General features: G+C 48.9%; 1 protein-coding gene and 1 long non-coding RNA gene across 2 annotated transcripts in view; one reads left to right on the top strand and one right to left on the bottom strand.

Moving 5' to 3' along the window:
* The window catches only part of SMAD6 (SMAD family member 6), a 51890-nt gene extending 38066 nt beyond the window's left edge, over window positions 1–13824 (bottom strand). The window contains exons 1-2 of the mRNA XM_035130982.3: window positions 11982–13824; window positions 735–791 (exon numbers count right to left, since the gene is read on the bottom strand). Coding sequence (XP_034986873.1) covers window positions 735–791; window positions 11982–12804 — 880 coding nt within the window. The 5' untranslated portion in view covers window positions 12805–13824. The remainder of the gene's footprint in view (window positions 1–734; window positions 792–11981) is intronic.
* A 2943-nt stretch (window positions 13825–16767) lies between these two features.
* Window positions 16768–21902, top strand: LOC148683658 (uncharacterized). The gene is made up of 2 exons (XR_015946873.1): window positions 16768–16890; window positions 21604–21902. It is a non-coding gene; the product is annotated as an uncharacterized LOC148683658 (long non-coding RNA).
* Window positions 21903–22462: the final 560 nt, after the last annotated feature.

Below are 22462 nucleotides of genomic sequence, written 5' to 3'. Positions count from 1 at the left end.
AGACAGACAAAAGGCAACCCGCCTGCAACTGCTGGACTTTCTGCCTACCACTGCCTGCCTATCAGTGAAAAATGTGGTAACCCAAGATTATAAAGAGAGCTTTCAGGGGAGAGGACATTAGCTCAGTGGCAGAACATCTGCTTTGCATGCAGAAGGTCCCACCCAATTTCAATCTCCAGAATCTCAAAGCAGGGCTAAGAATGCTCTCTGTCTGAAACCCCGAAGAGCCTCTGTCCCTGTACATCCCTAAGAGCGTTCCTGGGGTCTTCTAGGAAAGCACTATAAGTGGTCCTCCATGGCCCAGAAGCACAACTCATACCAACAAGTCATCGTGCCTTCAGGGTGCAACCCTGTGGAACTTCCTCCCACCACAAGTCAAACAGGCACAGTCCCTGCTGAGTTTCAAAAGCCTGGTTGGAACAATTTCATTTCAGAAGGCCTTTTCACCACAAACGCTTCCCTGATGCTCCAAAACATTCTGACACTTTTTTTGTTTCTGAGATTATAAATTTGGGGAGTTTTGTTTTTGTTTGGGATTTTGTCAATCGTCTGTTTTTTGTTGTTGTTGCGAGCCACGCTTGGTGAGGCCTAAATGGTGGAAGGCAGGATTTAAAAGAAATGAATGAGATGGGCTTGGCCTGCAGCAGCTTCTGAACATTTCACATGAAATCGCATCAAGACACACACAAGTCCAGGATTCCAGCAATGTGCAGGGGAAAAAGTGAGATACTTACCCAGTGGCTTTTGCTCATCATTTGGAGACAGCCGGGAATAAGGAGGGGGTGGAGATTCTGAAAAGGAAGGAAGACAATGATTAACAACCCCTGGAAGTTTAGGTTACAGAAGCATTTGCCCCCAACACCAAGGAAGGAACCATTTGGCTGAACTTATGGTGGAATAAGTTCTCCTTGTTTTAATGGAGACACTGGGCACCATTACTCACTCCTAAAACCATGGGTAGGCAAACTAAGCCCCAGGGGCCGGATCTGGCCCAATCGCCTCCTAAATCCAGCCCACGGATGGTCCGGGAATCAGAGTATTTTTACATGAGTAGAATGTGTCCTTTTGTTAAATATGCATCTCTGGGTTATTTGTGGGGCATAGGAATTCATTCATTTCCCCCCCAAAAAAATATAGTCCAAGCCCCCCAGGGACAGTGGACCGGCCCCCTGCTGAAAAAGTTTGCCTAAGACAAAGCATTCATAAGCACACCACAAAGTATAGTTATTTAGCAACACATTACCCCTCAAGTTACTGGGTGTATGCTATAAAATGGGGAGGGGAAGTGCTTTCATGGACCACAATGAACTAGAAATGGGTCTTAAGGAGGCCCCTGGCTGCAGTCCTTAATCCAATTTACTCTGCTGTAGTCCCATCAAAGACAAGGAGGGTACTCTGGTCAGGTTCACTGGGAATATGATGCACTTTGTGGCTAGCAAACTCCTGCTCCTGAAAAGGCACAAAATGCCTGTTTGCTTGAGAATAGGCATCAGTGCTTTTTCAAGTTCCAGAACTTCCTCATTAGGGCTGCCCGATATATCGATACTGTATTTTGTCCAAAACCCCGGGTTGAAGTTCACATCATGATAATTGTTTCATAATATTTGAGCTGGCAATATATCACGAATCACAATGTGTGTAAGGGCTAGGTCAGGCATCCCCAGCTTTCAGCCCACCAGATGTTTTGGACTACAATTCCCATCATCCCTGACCATTGGGTCCTGTTAGCTAGGGATCATGGGAGTTGTAGGCCAAAACATCTGGAGGGCCGCAGGTTGGGGGTGCCTGGGCTAGGTGATAGCTGGTTTTCAACATTGTGAAAACTCACCAGCTAAACACTGCAACGTTATCAGGAGCTAAGCCTCACAATATCACCTGCTAAATGTTGCCATCTACCACAATGCCTGAAATAAGGATAGAACTATGCAGAGGCGAACAGGACAATGTCCTGGCAACTGCTACTACTTAGGGGTCTAAAACGGATAAATGACAATATTACCGATAATCAAACACTCGGTTTCATCAGCAGGCTTGCCAAAATGCATCCCAACAGGACTTTTGGTTTTGGGCTTGGCTACCAAATGGTGGTATGCAGGACAATCGAAAGTATGGCGATGAGTCATAGTGAATACAAATAATCTGAGACTGCCAGGCTGCCAGCAGGCCTAATAGGCGGCAGAAGCGGCAGTGGCAGAAACAGCTTGCCATGACCACAGTATGTGTCAGCAGCAGCAGCGACAACCTGCAAGCCGTGGCGGCACAACAAGTGGTGGCCTGCAGGTCCTCGTGGCAGCAACGGGAGCTGGTGTCAGTAACAGTACAGTGGAACCTCGGTTTATGAACACCTCGGTTTATGAATTTTCGGTTTATGAACTCCACGGACCCATCTGGAACGGATTAATTCATTTTCCATTACTTTCAATGGGAAAGTTTGCTTCAGTTTATGAACGCTTCAGTTTATGAACAGACTTCCGGAACCAATTACACCCATGCTTCAGTTTATGAACGCTTCAGTTTAAGTACTCCGCGGACCCGTCTGGAACGGATTAATCCACTTTCCATTACTTTCAATGGGAAAGTTCGCTTCAGTTTATGAACGCTTACTCCGCGGACCGTCTGGAACGGATTAATTCACTTTCCATTACTTTCAATGGGAAAGTTCGCTTCAGTTTATGAACGCTTCAGTTTATGAACAGACTTCCGGAACCAATTGTGTTCATAAACCGAGGTACCACTGTAGTAGTCTGCAAGGCCTCGTGGCGGCGGCACAAACAGTAGTACCGGTAGCAGTTGCCAGGATATTGTCCTGTTCGCCTCTGCGTAGTTCCTTCTTATTTCAGGAATCGTGATATATTGTGATGTTTAGCTGGTGATATATCACAATATTGAAAACCCATTCCCCCCCCAGCCCCATTCTTCATCAAAAGGGACATGGGTGGCACTGTGGTCTAAACCACTGAGCCTAGGGCTTGCCGATCGGAAGGTTGGTGGTTTGAATCCCTGCGATGGGGTGAGTGCCCGTTGCTTGGTCCCAGCTCCTGCCAACCTAGCAGTTCGAAAGCACATCAAAGTGCAAGTAGATAAATAGGTACCACTCCGGCAGGAAGGTAAATGGCGTTTCCGTGCGCTGCTCTGGTTTCGCCAGAAGCGGCTTAGTCATGCTGGTCACATGACCCGGGAAAACTGTCTGCGGACAAACGCCGGCTCCCTCGGCCAGTAAAACGAGATGAACGCCGCAACCCCAGAATCATTCGCGACTGGACTTAACTGTCAGGGGTCCTTTTACCTTTAATTCCTCATCAGTGTACAATGAGAACTGAGTGTTTACTTGAAATTTCAGGGCAACTAACTCTAAACATTGGTGCTCCAAACAAGACTGCAAGCTGAGGGAACCAGACTATGGAAGGGCATCAAAACTTCAAATTTTCAAAGTTTTCAACTAGTTTATTTCAATTTCAACTCATCCTACCAGCCCAAAGGAAACCTGGGAACTATAGTTTTCAGAGGTGCCAGAAAATACCCTGTTCCAAGATCCAAAGGGTGACAAATTATGGGGTTTCTCTAGGAGCCAAGAAAGTCACATGTAGAGTTTTGACACTGCTGCGGAAAGAATCCAGAACAACACTGTCACATTTTTTAAGCTGCATTTTGGGGGGTTCTCTTTCTTGGGAGGTGTTTAACAAAGGCTGCTGCCATCCAAAACCCTCAACACAAAGTCAGTGCGCATTTGTTACAAAGAACACGGTATTCCGTGTTCCAGTGATATTCGAGAGAGAGAGAGAGAGAGAGAGAGAGAGAGAGAGAGAGAGAGAGAGAGAGAGAGAGAGAGAGAGAGAAATTCCATCACTCGCTGTAGGAAAGATCCAAAGTGAATTGAGGAGGAATGGGGATTGCAAAAAGAAAGAGAATTAAGGAAAGCTGACTTGCCAAAAAAAGGGGGGAAATCATTAGCAACACTTTTAATATCCCAAGGATTCCCCGCTCCCCTTGCAGCAACACAGAACAGATTTAGAGAGAGAAAAGCACAGACACACAGAGAGAGACTCCTGTCAACCAAAGAACAAGATCCAGGATCCTGTGTCCAAGTCAAGTTTCTTAGACAATTTAATTTCTACGTGAAATGAATTCTATAGTTAGGACAACAGAAAATTCAGGTTCGTAGAGCTGGTTTTTCCTTCTCTTAAGGAGTTACAACAGGAAGGCAGGTTTTGCTACTTTTTTAAAAAATGGAAAAAACCCAACTTGCAATAATAATTAAAAAAACCCAGAAGTTAGGAAAAGGGGCACTGCAGCTTTAAGAGAGGCAGTCAGATAAATTGCCAGTCAGGCTGGCGCCAGCAAAATGCAAACTGCATATTATCACCACTTCTTCACCTAAATAGCAAGAGGGGGGAACCTGCTAAGGAAAGGAAGGGAGGGGGGGGGAAGGAAGGGGGTGCTTTTTAAGAACAACTTGAAACTGATCTCGGTTGAAAGGGGATAATGCCAGGCCAAAAGAAAAAGAGACTTGTGTGTTTGTGCATTTCTCTTTAACTCTCATTTTCTTTTGCCTGAAGAAAACCAGTGATTTTCTATACATCCCCTCCAAAAAGGGTAAGTCTCCTTCGGCATTGCCGAAAGGGCAGCAATTTTGTGGGTACGGTTACCACCGAAAACAAAAAATGCAAAAACAGGCAAGGCAAAATTTGCCTTTCTAAAGAAAAGGAGCCTACGATGAGAGTTAAGCACACTGCCTTGTGTGGTGGCTCTTAAGGTAAAGGGACCCCTGACCATTAGGTCCAGTCGTGACCGACTCTGGGGTTGCGCGCTCATCTCGTATTATTGGCCGAGGGAGCCGGCGTATAGCTTCCAGGTCATGTGGCCAGCATGACAAAGCCGCTTCTGGCAAACCAGAGCAGCACATGGAAACGCCGTTTACCTTCCCGCTGTAGCGGTTCCTATTTATCTACTTGCATTTTAACGTGCTTTCGAACTGCTAGGTTGGCAGGAGCTGGGACCAAGCAACAGGAGCTCACCCCGTCACAGGGATTCGAACCGCCGACCTTCTGATCAGCAAGCCCTAGGCTCAGTGGTTTAACCACAGCGCCACCCGGGTCCCTTACTCTTACTCCTGTGCAAATTTACTTAGGGCTGTCTTGGAAAACAAGCCAAAGCCTGCTCAGCCTTTTCTTCCCACAGAGTTTTACTTAATTTAACACATGTTCGTGGAAGCCCCTTTGGGAATCAAACTCAAATCAAAATCTATGTTTTTTTAAAATGCCACCAAGCTGTTTTGTTTGCTTTTGCTGGTCTTGATTTCTGTCAAGAGCAGAAGAATGAAATAAGGTAGAATCTTGGATCTCCTTCTTCCCACATGCTTTGGTGAACGCTAACTATTCCTCTGATGGAAGCAGAAATGGAAGCGATGCTCAACCTTGGGGGGAGGCGTGTTTGTGTGTGAATTTGGTCCAATGGCAACAGAAGGGGGGGGAAGGATCCTGGATGTTAAAAAACAACAACACTGATGGGAACTGTACTTCAAAACATCTGGGGGGGACACTAGGTTGTAGAAGGCACCACCCTGCCAAACTTTGTCTAACACGGCCCTTTTCAAAAGCACACAGTAAGAGTGCGCAGAAGATGGTGTTTAGGGATGAAGGGAGAAATCTCATTTGCACTACTCTGTATTAAGTTACAGGGAGTATACAAGGGCTGCCTACTCTTACTTCACCCTCCTGGCATCCTATAGACCCCCATGGCCACAGGGAGTGAAGGGGGCCAGCCAAGGGAAGCCAGCGTCTCTTCCCCCCCCCAACCCCACCTCAAATTGCAGCCGCTGATGCAAAGCGTTAACCCCTTGCTGCCTGGAGCACACCATCCATTGATGTGCTCTGCTGGGATCAACAGGTGTTGCTGGTGTTAAGTGGTGGGGGAATCTGCACTCTCTCTCTTGATGCCTCAAGACTTCCACTAAGGAAGCTGGGAGAGCTGGTGACCACAGCCTGCTTCATCTGGGACACCTGGGGTGCAGGTGAAAATACAGGCACAGGAAACTGCCTCAAACCAGTCGGACCACTGATTTGTCTAGCTCAATACTGTCTACTCTGACTGGCAGGGAATCACCGGGGCCTTTCCCAGTCCTACCTGGAGATAGCGAGGACTGAACCTGGGACTTCCAGCCTGCTAAGCTAGCGCTCAGCCACTAAGGTACGGACAGCCCTTTTCCTTGAATTTCCTCTTATAAATTACAGTGGGGTCAAAAGCTGCCAAAAAGCTTTGCCTGTATGCTGCCTTTTGAGCTTAAATCAGCCTACCCCAACTTGCTGCCCTCCCAATCTCTTGGGACTACATATCCCAGCAGCCCCTTGAGCCGGAACAGCTTGCTGAGGATGATGGGAGCCATAGTTCAAAACATCTGGAGGGCACCAGTTGGGAAAGGCTGCAATGGGCATCCAGACACAAAAGAAGTTTTCCCCTACAGAAAATTCCATTACACCTCACAGCCCCCAAAGCAGAAGAATGGGTTACTGTCTCCTGCCTCGAAGGAAATGAATACCATGTTTTGTCTAGCTGATTGTCCACATTTTCTATGACTATTATTACATTTACATCCCATCCTTCCTCCAAGGAGCTCACGGTGATATACATGGTTCTCGCAGTCGTCCTCACAACAACCCTGCGAGGTAGGTTACACTGGCAGATAGTGCCTGGCCCAAGGTCACCCAGTGAGCTTCACAGGCGAAAGGGAATGTGAACCCTGGTCTCCCAGGTCCTATTCCAACACCCCACTTGCACTCATTCTGCATTAGTGGCAACAGGGTTCCCACACCTGGGGCTTCATGGTTTCCACACTAGCACAGAAAAGGCGCGGAATTTGGGTCTGGATGCAGAATTCAGCATCCGTGTTTCTGGTCCTGAACACTCTGAAAATAATAATCATAAACTACTCAGCACGAATATTCTATGGAGCTCCATCCACTCCCATGTTATAATCCTCACGACAACCCTGGAAGGTTGCATTTTACAGATCTGAGGCTGACAAGAGAAGAACTTAGGCCAGGTGCGGAATTCATAGCAGGAGGGATCTGAATGGAGACTGGACTCATTGGTTACAGCAGCTTGAAAATTTGTAGAGGGCCATACCAGGGAAATGTCTGTAGCCAGATGGGGGGCTGAACAGGATTCCCATCAGCTGTTTGGCACAGCATCTGCTTTGCATGCGGAAGGTTGCACAGGTTCAATCCCCAACAGCATCTCCAATTAGGACTGCCAGAGAACCCTTTCTTAAACCCTGGAGAGCCACTGCTGCCAATCAGTGCAGACAATATAGAGCTTGGTGGACTAATGTGTCTGATAGCTTCCCTATGTCAGGTCACAATTCCTTGTTTAGAGCCAAGCAATGAGTGGAGCGTTGATTGGGGTGGCGGTGATCTGGAGAGGGGAGGGAAACGCCCAGCTTCCCCCAGGTCAAATATCACTGCGTCCAACATTTTACTGTGACCTACATTACCTCTTGTCACACAGGGAAGGGTCCAGGAGAGTCCTCATCCCTAATACAACCATGAAGAAGTAGGCAGACTTTGATTTTCACCATACATTTATTGAGCTATTCTTACCCCTTGTGAAATAAACTTTGTCCCAGTTTTTGCAAAAAGGTGAGAAGGTAGACCTAGATTGCACCACGTTAGAGTGGAAGTTTGCCATACAAAATGATGCTTGCATTTGGTTTACATGCAGAAGGTCTTAGGTTCAATCTCTCTAGGTAGGGCTGGAAATGTCGCTAGCCTGAACCATGAAAAGCTGCTGCCAGCCAGTGTAGACAATACTGAACTAGATGGACCAATGGCCTGACCCAGTATAAGGCAGCAATTTTATTTGTTCCGTAACAAAAAAACCAGACTCCCTGGAGATATAAAAGAAGCCAAGACGGGAACTCTTTCCCCTGAAATCTAGGGGTTTTTTTGTGGGCAAGGAAATTTTCTTTCAATCATGCAAGCCCCACCCTGCAATCTGAGGAGGGACAACTCTTACCAAGCTCATCAGCTGCTTGTGAGAACTAAGTCTCCCTTGCAACCCGATAACCAATGCTGATTTCATTCGTCACTTTGAATACGGCCACTGAGTGGCAAGATATGCATTTCATACATGAAATAACTATAAGAAACATATAAAATTTAAACTCAGCAAACAGGTTTCCAGTGCAGCCTTTGATCCAGGGAGATGATGCAGCTTTCTAAGTGGGCCAAGAATCAGGTGTTCTGTGTGTGCGCATGTGAATGAGCGACCCAGGGACTTTTTCATCTACTCAGATACAAGGCTTCACATGGAATCTGCCAGAGTCAGCAAATGCACAGCAAAGATGCATGAATCAGAGAAGTCAAGGGTTGCACAAGCATGTGTCAAACAGCCCTCGCTCGGACAATGCTTGACATCAGTCTTCAGCAAACCCTTGAGGCAGGCAGAACACAGAACAAACACTAAACTAGGGTGCTATTCAATAAAGACCTGTGTTTTAGTACAGCATTACCACCTGCTGTCCAACACACCTGGTTTTAGACATACGTAAAGTAAAGCAAAGCAGTATTTTAATTTAAGAAAACAAGAATGTGCCAAATGTGTGTCCGTGTGTGTATAATACTATATAAGAGAACCCTGTGTATATAAATAGACCCTGAGTGCTTTCCCTAATTTAAGCTACGATCTATTCCAAAAGAGGGAGGAATTGAAATATGAGCAAAGGTGCTCTGTTGCCAGTTTTGCTTTGCTCTGGGGCTTTTTGGCTGGTAGACCTTAAAGCATCTCTGGATTTATATACCGTGTATATATATTTAAAGGCCCCAGGTAGCATGGCCAATGGTCAGGGATGGTGGGAGCTGTAGTTGAAAACATCTGGAAGGCTGCCTCAAACCATGGCTTACCATGCACATTGAGCCTAACCCACTTCCCTCCTTGGTACTCACAACCAACCACAATCCCTGGCTTTATTTAGTGTTATGGCAGAACTAGGGACCATGGTTTGTTGTACCCCAAGCAAACCATAATGATAAACCAAAGTTTGTTCTTACCATACCAGTCATGGTTTACTTGAGCTAAACAAACTATGATCCCTGTGAGAAGAGGACGCTGGACTAGATGGGCCATTGGCCTGATCCAGCAGGCTCTTCATATGTTCTTACAGTTCAGAAGGGCTTCAGGAATCATGCTTTTGTTTCCTTACAACATGAATGAGGAGGATCAGAGTGGGCACAATGTTCTTGGCACTGTAAACCAAGGTTTCCAGCTAAACATGATGTGTCACCTTGGCCAACATCTTCAGCTGGCCTTTCCCCCTTAGCATCAATGAAGTGGGTTGTCCCCCTATATTCTCAAGCACTCAACAATATAACGCTGGCCCCCAACATGGATGGCTTTAAAAGAGGATTAGACAAATTCATGGAGTTTGAGGCTATCAGCGAATGTCAAAGGCAGTTTGCCTCTGTATGCCAGTTGCTGGAATCCCAGATGGGGAGAGTGCTGTTGCTTTCAGGTCCTGCTTGTGGGCTTTCCATGGGTATCTGGTTGGCCATTGTGAGAGCAGGATGCTATGTTAGATGGGCCTCTGGCCTGATCCAGCAGGGCTATACTTATGTTTTTATCTCTCACTCTCAAGAGCTGGGATACGGGCCTGGGCACAGCATGACGTCTCTGGCTTAAATTCTTTGACCAATCATCATGGACTATGTTGGACCAAAAATACTGTAACCAGTGCACTTTCGACACTACGCCTGTCAAAACTGTACAACAGCCCCTGTCAACACTGAAAAGGAAAATCAGTTCAACTTCCAAGGGCCGAGCACCAAACATCAACAGATCTGGGCCATACGGAACCTGCAAGCTGCTCTGCTCTGGTAGTAAATAGCAACTTGCCACAGGTGGTGCAATAAATAAGGACCACTTCAGACAAGCATGTACATCATTTGATTCCTCAACACTGGATTACCCTCAGCTGGAATACTGGAAGCTGAAGATGCCCACTGACTTCTGCAAGCCTCTGGCGACATTTTGCAGTTCTCTTGGTGGCCTCTGGAACTGTGATGGTGCATGCACACATGCAGGTTGTTTTATCTGATGCCTGCTGTTTTTAAGTGAACCATGTCTTGATGAGTGCCAGTGGGATGTGTCCACCAACTTAGTATGGGAAGCCCTGGGTCTGAGGGGAGCAGGAAGCTCCTGTGATGCTTCCTTCACAGGTGCAAGTCACCTTTGGGTGCTGCAGTTTTCTAATGCAGGACCTGCACATGTGAATCAGCATAGGGTGACAAGGCAGAGAGGTCTCTGGTTCCATGCATTTGCGTGAACCATCACCGTTCCAAACCTATCATCCCCAAAGTGGCCTGCAACTTGAACCGCTCATGCAGTGGACAAAATAAGTCCAGATCAACATTCCTGGCTTAAGAAGGAAATGGCTAGAAGTTGTTAACCATAAACAGAGAGGTACTGTGTGGCTCTAGGCGTCCTGGAGGTCACACCCTATGACTTCAACACGATGCACCATAATCCCAGAATCCATTCTGCACATGCTCAGATATGCAGGGAAGGGCTGTAGCTCAGTGATAAAGTATCTGCTTTGCACGCAAGTCCCATGTTTAATCCCCAGGTAGGGCAGGGGAAAAGACTCCGGCATGAAATCATGGAGAACCACTGCCAGCCAGTGTAGACAGTAGTGAGCTAGATGAACCAGTTTGCGATGTTCCTTCCTATGCTGCTATGATTAGCTACATATACAAGATTATCGCTAGACATGGCACTTTGCAGAGTTTCTCACACACAAAAATTCAGGTCCTTGCCCCAAGGAGGTTCCCGTCATGTCACATGTGCCAAGCCTGAGATCTGGCACTGAAAACTTGTTTTCAAAGCAAGCTGAGCGCCTCTCAAATAAACAGGGTGAGAAAGAAAATTGTATAATGGCACCAGAATTCTGCAGCACCTTCCAAGACTAACAAAGATGATTGTGCACCAACTTCCACAGGACAGTTGTTACATCTGGCAGTTTGAGCCGGCGGCCGTCATGTCAGACCCAAATTCCAATCATCCCTGACCCTGACCACTTGCCATGCTGGCTGGGAGTTGTAGTTCAACAACCATAGCCCTATAAAAGGGCTGTAGCTCAGGGGTAGAACACCTGTTTTGCATGCAGAAGGTTCTAGGTCCAATCCCTGGCATCTCCAGGAAGCGGCCACTGGAACTGATGGGAGTTGTAGTACACCAGCATCTGGAGGGGACCACATGGGCTACACTGAGGCAGATGGACACAGGTCTAACTCAGAAGAAGGGAGCTTCCTATGTACATCTGAAGGGCATCAAATTGGTTATCCGTGCCAAACTACACCTGCTCACCTTTAAGATGCCACCTATGGCAAACTATTCTGGAAGTTGCTTGTGCCACTCCAGGCAAACTTTTACACTTGCAAAAACATCATTCCCTCTTGGTTCAGACCAGAGATTCATATGACCTAAAGATGGGGAACTGCTGGTCTTGCAGGCACTGTTCAACTGCAGGTCCTGTGATCCATGGGAGCAGGGAACCCAACAGCGTCTAAGGGCCACAGGTCCCCTATCCCTGATCTAGGACAGCATTATGGATCCCAAAATCCAGCAATCCCCTTGATTTTAGCGACACACGTGATCAGATTCTCCCCATGTCGTTTGCCCCCAGCAACTGAATTCAGAAATACAGTGGCTCTATCTATGGCGCTCCTATTCAGCCACCATGGTCAAAGGGCCTTCGATGGACCAGTCAGGAGATCCAAGTGAGAGAATTTTCACCAAGATGCCTGTGCATATTGATTTTCAACACTGAATACTTCAAATGGGAGGGGGTGTAACTGTGGGTCCTTTATGAAGATGCATCCTGGCTCTTCCCCAATACTCCAGTCTCCCTCCCTGAACTGCCTCAGGACATCCCAGCTGCCCAGCCCTCCCGCTCCCCAGGTGGCCCCGAGGCAATCGACGGTGCTACTAACCTGGCCCGCACAGCCTGCTGAAGTGATAGGGGTTGCAGCACACCGTGGGGCCGTCGGGGAGGCCGAAGCTGCCGCACTCGCACAGGGGTTTCAGCTCGGCCGGGTGCTGGAGGTCCGGCCAGCGGAAGAGCTTCCCCAGCAGGAGGTGCGGAGGAGCTGCCTGACCGCCCAGGCGCACCTCGGCGCGGGAGACAAGGACACAGTCACTGGGCATCCCGCCGCGGGACTCGACGGCTTCGAGGAGGCTGTCGAGGGAGCGCTCCTTGAGGCGTTTCAGGAGTGAGTACGTGACGGCCTTGAGCTCCTGCTCCAGCAGAGAGAGCCTGGAGCGCCCTTCCCGGGCTGGCAGCTCCCGGGGCCGGGGCGAGACGGCGTCAGCGTCGGCGTCCCTCTCCTTGAAGAGGCAGCAGGTGACGGTCATGCCGTCGCTCTCCTGCGCCCACCACGGGCTGTCCCCGTCCGGGCCGCCATCCTCGGCGTCCTCCCGCGCTGCTGCTGCTGCTACGGCCGCTGCCTCCTCTTCCACCTCGGGGGGCGCCGGAGGGTCGCCCTCGCCGTGCGCCATGGACCTCTCCAAAGCGCACGGCTCCTCGACCGCGCCTCCGCCAGTCACTGCTCGCCTGCCGCTCGCAGGGAGCTTCTCCGGGCTCCTGCCGTCGCTGCCCCCTCGCTCATGGCTCTTCCTGAGGCTGCCGGTGATACTGCCGGTGGAGCCGCCGCCACCATCTCCTCCTCCTCCCCCTCCTCCGACGCCTTCTCTGTCGGGGAGGACCCGGCTTCTCCAAAGTCGCCGCACAAGCCCTGCCCGTTTGGACCTGAACATACGCTTCGCCCGGCCGCGGAGCTGCTGGCCTTTCCTGGCTCCGGGTCAGATCCTCCCAAACGAGGGCCGCATGAAGGAGACCCAGCCACGACGGCAGCGGCGCCGGCTCCCGGAGCAACCGCGGGGGCTCCTCGCCCGCCCGGCCCAGCCACTCGCCCAGAAGCGCCGGCCGGGCAGCCACATGGGGGAAGGAGGCAGCAATGGCATAGAGTGGAGCCCCGCAGGCCGGCGTCCTGGCGAGCGGGGGATCCGCCGCAGCCCGCCCCCTCGGCCCTACATGGAGCCCCGAGAGCCAGGAGGGGACGGGGAAGGCTTGCTGGCCCCCCTCCCTGCGAGCAAGTCGGACCTTCCTCGCGAGGAAAGAGGAGGGAGCCCTTCCACGAAGAAGCGCGCAAGCAAACAAAAAAAAAAAAACCCAAGCTTTTTCTTTTTCGCCCTTGCAAACCCTCGACGCCGCGGTCCTTGCTTTGCGTATGGTTCAGGCGCCTTTTAAAAAGTTGCCCCGACGCCTTCCCAAGTTAGAGGCTGGCCGGCCCCCGGGGCAAGGAGCAGGCTGGCGGCGCCGCGCATGGCTTGGCTCGGTACTCAAGATCCCAGCCCGAGAGAAACGCGGCGGCGGGAGCAGCAGCAACAGCAGCAGCACTGCAGCAGGCGCATGAGAAGAAGCACCGTCGCCGCCGCCGCCGTTCGGGAAGAAAAGGCGCCCCAAATCCTCCTCGGCGGTCCGGCGGAGCAGCCTCAGCAAATCCACACCAAGCGAAGCCCTCGGTGCTTGCAGAAGGGCCGGCGAGGCTCCTGGGGGCAGAGGCGTCCACCTAGGGTAGAGCCCCCCGACTTCACTCCTCCTCCTTCTTCCGCCCCCCGGGCTTGGGGGGCCGCCGAGATCTGCCTCCCGAGCAGCGGAGACCCTCGTCGCCTCTCCCTCCCTCTCTCTGTCCCCCCCACTTCTTCCCTCTCTCTCTTTTTTGTTCTTCTAAAACACACACGCAGGGCCCCCTAGGAGAGCGCTGGAGTCATTGGCTCCCTCCCATCATGTGCCAGTCTAGACACTTTGGCGGCGCGGAGCTGCACTGATGGTTGCGCAAACAAGGTTTCAAGTTTCTTAACTCTTAAAGGAAAACGCCTCCCGGTTCTCGCTCGCCTCTCCTGGCTTCTCGCTCCCCCTCCTCTCTCTTCCTCCGCGCTTCTGGCTTTGGGGCACCCTCTTGGCCCCCACCCCTAAAATAATAATTAAGGGAAGGGAAGGAGCTTGTGAGGAAGACGATTCGCAAAAGAACTAATAAGAACAACAACAACAACAATAATAAAAAGAGGCTGGGAAATGGGAGCGAATTATAATACGTTCTCGTGCCCTTTTGCTTCCTATCGGCTGTGTGCAAATGGCCAAAGTGTTTATTTGTTTATTTATTGGAGGCATTTTTTATCCCACCTCCTCCAAGGAGCTCCAGGTGGTGTCCACGGGTCTCCCCCTCCTCATTTAATCCCACAACAACAACCCTGTGAAGTAGGTTAGTGGGCCAAGAGGCAGTGATTCTAGAATGTCCTCTTTCATTCAGTAATAATATTTATAATACTGTAGTAATATTAATGAACTGGCTGATTCTACAGCAAGTCTTCATTGAGCTCCTGCATTTGAAGCTCCGTGGAATGTGCATCCTTTTTCAATAAATCCCATGGTGATGAATGAGACCTAGTCCCAAGTAAACATGCAAAATTAATAACCCCAGTGGGAGTTAACTTCTGGGCAGACCTGCATGAGATCAGGCTACAAGTGCACTAAGTGGTTGTCTACCGGGGTGGGGAACCTGTAGGCCTCCAGATTTTGAGGGACTTCCTGCTCTCATCAGTCCCTTCTGGACTTTTGTTCTGCTCATGCTCTCAAGTGGTAGTATGTCAGTTGTGGCAACTCAATCCCGTCTGACTGAACCTTAAGGTAAAGGGACCGCTGACTGTTAAGTCCAGTCGCAGACAACTCGGGTTGCGGCGCTCATCTCGCTTTACTGGCCAAGTGAGCCAGCGTTTGTCCGCAGACAGCTTCCGGGTCATGTGGCCAGCATGACTAAGCTGCTTCTGGCGAACCAGAGCAGTGCACAGAAACGCCGGTGCCGTACCTATTTATCTACTTGCACTTTGACGTGCTTTCGAATTGCTAGGTGGGCAGGAGCTGGGACCGAGCAATGGGAGTCATGGGGATTCAAACAGCCGACCTTCTGATTGGCAAGCCCTAGACTCTGTGGTTTAGTAGGTACCAATATAAATGTTGTTATTTTGCGCCCCCTTGGTTCAGCTCCTTTTGCGGAGGAAATGCTCACACTGCCCTAATTCCGGCACAAGTGGGAGTTGTAGTTCAGTAAGATCTGGAAAGCTGCAAGTTCTACATCCTTGGGTCACAGCCTTCAAGGCTGCCCAAAACATCGAAGCTGCATGGCAGGTTCTGGGAAACATATACCTCGGGAAGAAAGTGTGCAGATTTGCAAGGGATGCGGGGTATAGCTTCCAAATCACATTTTCCTGCATGGGATCCCAGGCAAGGCTGGGACCCTGGCACATGGGATCCCACTGCAAGGCAGGGACCCTGGCACATACCTCTTGGGTTGCAAACTCCACTGGCGCCCCCAAGCAGCATCACCTTGTGATGTAGGGGGCTGTTCGTCCCATTGTAACACAGGGGGAAACTGGCTGGGACATTGAGGCTGCAGTAGGACAACTTTTTGCCCAATGGTTACCTGCAGTTTAGGGCAAGTTTCTACACACACTTGATCTTAGCAAAAAAAAGGCCGAGAAGCAAGTTTCATTCGTAAGGAAAGTGCTGGGACAGAAAATGCCTGCTTGCAAATTGTTTGGGTGCAAACAGTTCAGAAGGAATCTGAATCCCCATTGCAGAAGTGGAAGCAACCACAGGATCACCTTTAATTCTTTAGCAAAAGTCCAAGAAGAGCAGGAAATAAAGCTAAACATGGCTGCCACATTTGGAATCACCATTTGCTTTAAAAGAATAGAAGGGTTGAAGCTCAGAGATAAAGCATATACCTTGCATTCAGAAGGTCTCCCGTTTTACTGCCCAGCATCCTGAGGTATGGCTGGGAGAAACCCCTGCCTGAAACCCTGAAGAGGCAAGCTGCTGCCAGTCAGTGTAGACAATACTGAGCTAGATGGACCAATGGCCTGACTCAGTATTAGGCCGCTTCCTGTGTTTGCTAGCTGATAAAACTATGGAAGGGCATTTCTGTCCTCCAAGAATCACACCTTCAATTCAACTCCCTAGATCTCCCTGGGACACACACATCACAACACCACACCCCTTGTTTTGCAAAGACACATCTGCACACCCCAAACTGCCCTGCAGCAGTGTACAGTGGCTGAAGTTCTCCCTGTGCTTCATCTCATTAATGCAGGGTTGCTGTATGTTTTTTAATAGCAGCATCCACAACGTATCATTTCAAAGATTGCATTTTGGTTTTTTGAAAATAGTCTGCTATACGAAGCCCATCTTCATAAACAAGTGAAGCCCTGGACTGCATAAAACGAGAAGCTAAAGGGCACTATCACCAATGTCCCATAACACAAAGTGTAAGTACAGAAACAATCTCAACTTGCAAATTTGGGGGTTTAGATGGCTCCAGAAAGGAGTTGCTTTCGCTTTGTCTGGTGTGTTTTGTTTTTGAGGCTGTTACCTTGTTTGGATGTACTGTAAACTCTCCCGAGCCCAACCCTGCTTGACTCTGGACATAGGACAGAAGTGTCTGCCACATTGTTGGGGCTAAATAATGCTGGATAGTGCTCATAATATGCAACAGGGCTTGGTATTTCCAAGGTTATCTGATGTGCATAGAATAGTCTTATCAAATGCATTGGGGATATTTGCTGTATAAACACACATACCTTTCTTTCTTTTTGTTGTGTCCTCCTTAGATTATTATATAAAATAATAAAATTGTTATTGTATAAATTTCTCAAATGCCAAAGAAATTGTGGGTTTGCAGGAGACCCAAGCATTGTACTTTCAGAGGTACAGTAGTGAGGACCAGATGGGTTTACAGGAGAATCCTTGCTTGTGAAATTTGCAGATATTCAATTAGTAGCTGGGTAGGTGGACTTTTTATCTTATTCATTCTTTCCTCCATCATATCTTGTAAAGTTGTTCTACAATTGCAGGTGTATGGGGGAGAGAGAAAGGATGAGGTCTTGAAATCTCTGGGTGGGCTGACACTTCTCCCCCGCCCTCCTACTCCCTAGCTTCTAATACCAGGGTAGCCAACTGACCATGATGACCACAAATACCTGCTCCTGTCAGCTGGCTCTACAGAAATCAGGCAGTGAAGCCTTGCACCGTATTCAGATAAACTGCTCTTTTAAAGCACAGGAACAGGACCCAGCAAAACATATTTGGCAACGCATCAGCAATTACCCTAAGCAAGTGAAGATATTTCCTGGCTTATCTATAACCGTGCTGAGAATCGCTTCGCCTGCTTTATTTATCCCGCCGCCCCGCTCGGCTACTGTTCAAGAAAGAGGAGCAGGGCCAAGGCAGGCAAGTTGGCAACCCCCTGCTTAAAAAGGGTAGGCTTTGGAAAGACGCTCTCCTCCGGCGCGCCAAGGGTTAAAGCGTCTCTCCTCCGCCGGAGTCAGAGAGGCTGGGCCACGCCTCCGGGATGTATTAACTTGTTCAGGGTGGCAAAAGTTCAGGCTCCGAAAGCCCTGGTTGGCCTTTGGCAGAGGGACACCCCGCCTCCGCAGCGCGTCCATTGGCTCGGCTGGCCGGGGGGGTCTCCACCTCCTCCAGATCACAGATTGTCCCTGAATGAAATAAATTCCGTTGCTCTCATTGGCTGCTCGCCGCAATATTTATGCAACATTCCTTTCTCTCCCTGTCGGCCGCTGTTTTGAATGAAGTGGCTGCGCAGGCCAGTCGAGGCAGCGCCGCCCTGCGCGGCTGTTTTTGCCTGCGTGGGGCTTACTCCCAAGTAAGGGACCCGAGCAGCGGTGCGACCCGAGCCTCCGTACACGTTTACGCTGCAGGAGAAGAGGCGTTTTGAGAAAGGCCATAGCTCAGCGGTAGAGTAGTTGCCTTGCATGCTGCTGAAATCCTGCCAGTCCGTGCAAACAATACTGAGCTAGATAGACCCTTGGTCAGACTCTGTATAAGATCATTTCCGTGTCCTTCAGGCACAGTTCCCGAGATTCCTGACAGATGAGCCCTACCTTTAAAAAATGCCTGATGATTCGTAGACCCCAATGTAAAAACTATTTTTTGAGGGTGGGTAGGTTACTCAATCCCCTAGAGAGCGTAACCGCCAGAGCCGGCCCACCCGTGAGGAGAGGGGGGGGGTATCTGCTGGCTGCGGAAGTGATGGGAGCGGGGATGGCACGTCTGAAAGAGTGGTTGATCAGGGATTGGGAGAAGTGTCTCGACCAGCAACTCATTCAGAGATATAGTGGGAAGTTGCCTCTTCTGAGGTTGAGTGATTCTGTTGCAACCCTGCAATGGGAGCAGTTGGTTAATTCAATCGCATGGTAGAATGATTTCCCCCACCCCAAATGTGGACTGAAGCAAGCAAGGCTGGAGTAGGGAATCATGGAGAGAGGCTGCTTTGGATTTTCATTAATTGGGTAGCACAATCAAGGTATAACTTTCATGGTATGAGAGAGCACTGGAGATTTAGGGTGTATTAACACCATTTATTTATTTTTGACAGATACACAAACAAAGCATAGTACAAAGAAATAAGCACTGGCAGCAGGTAGCTCAACAATTGATCCTTCCTCAGTTTTCCAGAAAGTCACTTTTCTACACACGGACCCAGTGCTTTTTTTCCTATAAAAAATGTTTAGGGGTACTCTCACCTTGACTTAAGAAAACCACCATTTTATAGTTCAAATCGGGAAAAATAAATACAGTAAATGGACAAAAGTACAAAGATTCACAAAATGTTTAGGGGTATGCGTCCCCCTACACACACACCCCAGAAAAAAGCACTGCATGTACCTCAGTGTTGCACACCAGTTTTACTCTTTACAAAGATCTATGTCCAGCTCTCTAAACTTAAACTGCAAAACTATTTCCTATCCCACTAACTGGAGGGTCTAAACTTCCTAAGCTCTGACGGGACAGCCCTTTCAAAGGCTGGAAAGAGATTCCAGCTATCAAGATACATCACAGTTCTTTTGTTGAAATCTGAAATCGGTTGCCCATTCAGATTAATTAGACAGACAGCCCCAAACCCAAACCACCGATTTACACTTCAACCACCCTCTATTTAAAACTGGTTCCGGCTGAGCTTTTATGTGGAGAACTACAGCTATGTAAAATGTATGATACATCGAATTACTAAACTGCAATTTAGTAATCTATTGTAATGACTATGCAGGGATAATCAACATGGTGCATTCCAGAAGGGTTTGGACTACAACTCCCATCACCCCTACCCCTGACCATTAGCCATGCTGGCTGGGGCTGATGGGAGTTGTAGTCTACAACATCTGGATGGCTCTCACTGGGCTACAGCTTTTGTCTATGTGAGATGGGCAAGTTCTGCATTACCATCTCTGCTCGCTAGGAGGTAGATGAGCAGCTCATCCTCATACAATGTTTTTGAGGAATCCTCGAAATGTGTTTTAAAACCTTTGATACAAATGTCTTTTTTCTAAACAACAACAACCATCCAAAACTAAATTTGATACTTAAAGCCATATGGAAATCAAACACTTGATTCCCCCCCCCCCCGGCCCCGTTGTGTAACATTTTGTACTATTGATTATAAGACGCTATCAGAAACTTGAGCAACAGACACTGACGGTTTCCTTTGCAAGACTTCCCTCAACAACCAGAAAGACAAGCTAGTGTTACGGAAGTAGAAATAGCTTGCCTAATTTAAAAAAACCAATGTTATATCGATAACTTGACATATTTCCTGGCAGCACTTTAAAGACTCATGGGCTGATTTTATTTCATTTTTGAAATCAAACTTGAGACACACACACAGGAAGAAGGCATGCCAGAGCTAGCTATCCACATAAAATTGGTTTGTTAAGTTAAATTTATATCCCACCCTCCCTCCCTCCCAAAGGAGCACAGGACGGAAAACATCAAATTATTAAAATCAAATGCCTGGGTAAAGTGGAATACCGGGGAGGGCATCCCACAAACAGAACCACCACCAAGAAGGCCCTGTGTATGGTAGGCTACAGTGGTTAGAGTGTTGTACTAGGATCTTGGAGACCAGGGTTCAAATCCCCACTCAGCCATGAAACTCGCTGGGTGTCCTTAGGCTAGCTTAGTCGCTGCCTCTCAGTCTAACCCACCCCACAGGGTTGTTGTGGAGATGAAATGAGCAGGGAACACCATGTACACCACCTGAAGCTCCTTGGAGAAAGAGGTGTGATATAATGCAATAAATCATAGAATTGTGGAATTAGAAGGGACCCTGAGGATCATCCAGTCCAACCCCCTGCAATATGCAGCTGTTCCAAACAGGGATTGAACCTGCAACCTTGGCACCACGCTCTAACCAATCGAGCTATCCAATAAATAAAATAAAGAAACAAACCAAGCAGCAGTCAGAGGCACCCCACCCATCAAGGCCTCCCCTGCTGTTTGTAGGGCATGAAATATGGTTTGGGGAGTGAATAAACGTATCTGACCAAAAAGGGATCTAAAATCGTAACTGGTGTGATCAGTGATGCTGAGCAGCATGAACGATCAGCTGTGGTGGCTGAAAACACTTCCTCACACTTCCCAGGTGGCAGGAGGTTCCCAAGGGCTGCCTTTCTGTTTCGTGCAGAAACAGTGCTATGTAGAGGGGCCACAGCCCAGTGGTAGAGCATCTGTCTTGCATGCAGAAGGCTCCAGGCTCAGTCCCTGGCATCTTTAGGGAGAACTGCGAATGTACCCTGCCTGAAACCCTGGAGAGCCACTGCCGGCCAGTGTAGACCATGGGTCGGCAAACTAAGGCCCGGGGGCCCGGATCCGGCCCAATTGCCTTCCGAAATCAGCCCGTGGACAGTCCGGGAATCTCCGCGTGGATCAGTGTGGGGATTCTGATCGTTTGGGCTGCGCCATTTACCCACCCACCCCTCACACACACCGCGGTGGCACCTCCTCCCTCCCTCCTCTTGGCTTCTCCCCGCCTCGTCTGGTGCTATGGAGAAGGGAGGGGAGAGTCAGTGGGGGGATTTCCCCCCTCCAAAATATAGTCCATCCCCACACAAGGTCTGAGGGACAGTGGACTGGCCCCCTGCGGAAAAAAAGTTTGCTGACCCCTGGTGTAGATAGACCATACTAAGTTAGATGGACCAGTGATTTGACGCAGTGTAAGACAGCATCCCGAGGGACCCAGGTGGCGCTGTGGGCTAAACCACAGAGCCTAGGGCTTGCTGATCAGAAGGTTGGCGGTTCGAATCCCTGTGACGGGGTGACCTCCCGTTGCTTGGTCCCAGCTCCAGCCAACCTAGCAGTTCGAAAGCACATCAAAAAATGCAAGTAGATAAATAGGAACCGCTATAGCGGGAAGGTAAACACCGTTTCCGTGTGCTGCTCTGGTTCACCAGAAGCAGCTTAAACATGCTCGTCACATGACCTGGAAGCTATACGCCGGCTCCCTCGGACAATAATGCGAGATGAGCGCGCAACCCCAGAGTCGGTCACGACTGGACCTAATGGTCAGGGGTCCCTTTACCTTTACCTTTAAGACAGCATCCTACTTGAATCTGCTGGCCCTAACCATGTATTTGCAGGGGCTGAGAGTTGGAATCTGAACCAAGGGCCGTGTTTAAATAAATTATCTGTTATTGTTTTGGCAGGCAAAGCATGAAGCTTCTTCAACACCGTATAATCACCCAGCATGCAAGACGGCATCGTCAAAGACAATGGAGTTTTCATAGCAATGCAGGCCAACTATTGCAATTAGCAGAGATATGCTATGCAGAAGCTGTCCCAGACATGCGCAAGCAACTCTATGTAAGGCATCCCAGGACAAAATCAGGATATATTTAAAGGATCTAGCAGAGGATATATTTAAAATGAATCTTAACTCTTACTGATGCATTTTGAATTCAGTAACATTTAGTGCTAATTTGCCAAATTAATTATTACACCCTTATTTGTAGGTTGGTTTTTCCACTTCCCCTCTAAGGCTGCTATACCATGCAAACTTACTTGGGACCCCAACTGAAACACAGTGCAACTTATTTCCCAGTAATCATCAAGCATAGGATGATCGGGTTGCCCAGAGGCAGCCATTATGTGGCGGAGGTCAGGGCAACTTAGAGGCATCAAATTAGAATGCAAGTTCCCATTTTTGCAAGCAAAAGCTACGTGCAAGAATGTTTTCCCGTCTCTCACAAATTAATTTCGTCTTCTGCAGAAATGTCCCTCTGTCTTCTTAAAGTTAAAGCTTATTCATGCATTATGGTGGAATTTGCTTAGAGGAGCTGATCGGAGCCAGCTATAGCAGGCATGCTTTTTAAAAGAAAAAAGAAAAAAACAATTCCTCCCTTGGAAAACACAAAGGCAGGCAGGCAGACAGGCTGGCCTGGCGGCTTCCCTCCCTCCTTCGCCTCTCATATCAGCTGCCTTGGGCAATAAGTTCTGTTGTGGCAGCTCTTGCTGAAGAGGTTGGCGTCTGGTACATTTCAGAGCAGACGCCAGTCACTCCAAGCG

Source organism: Zootoca vivipara, chromosome 13 (assembly GCF_965207765.1).
Source record: "Zootoca vivipara chromosome 13, rZooViv2.hap1.1, whole genome shotgun sequence".
Classification (NCBI taxonomy): Eukaryota; Metazoa; Chordata; class Lepidosauria; order Squamata; family Lacertidae; genus Zootoca; species Zootoca vivipara.
The sequence above is the reverse complement of the archived record's forward strand: the minus strand, read 5'-3'. Positions and strand labels throughout refer to the sequence as shown.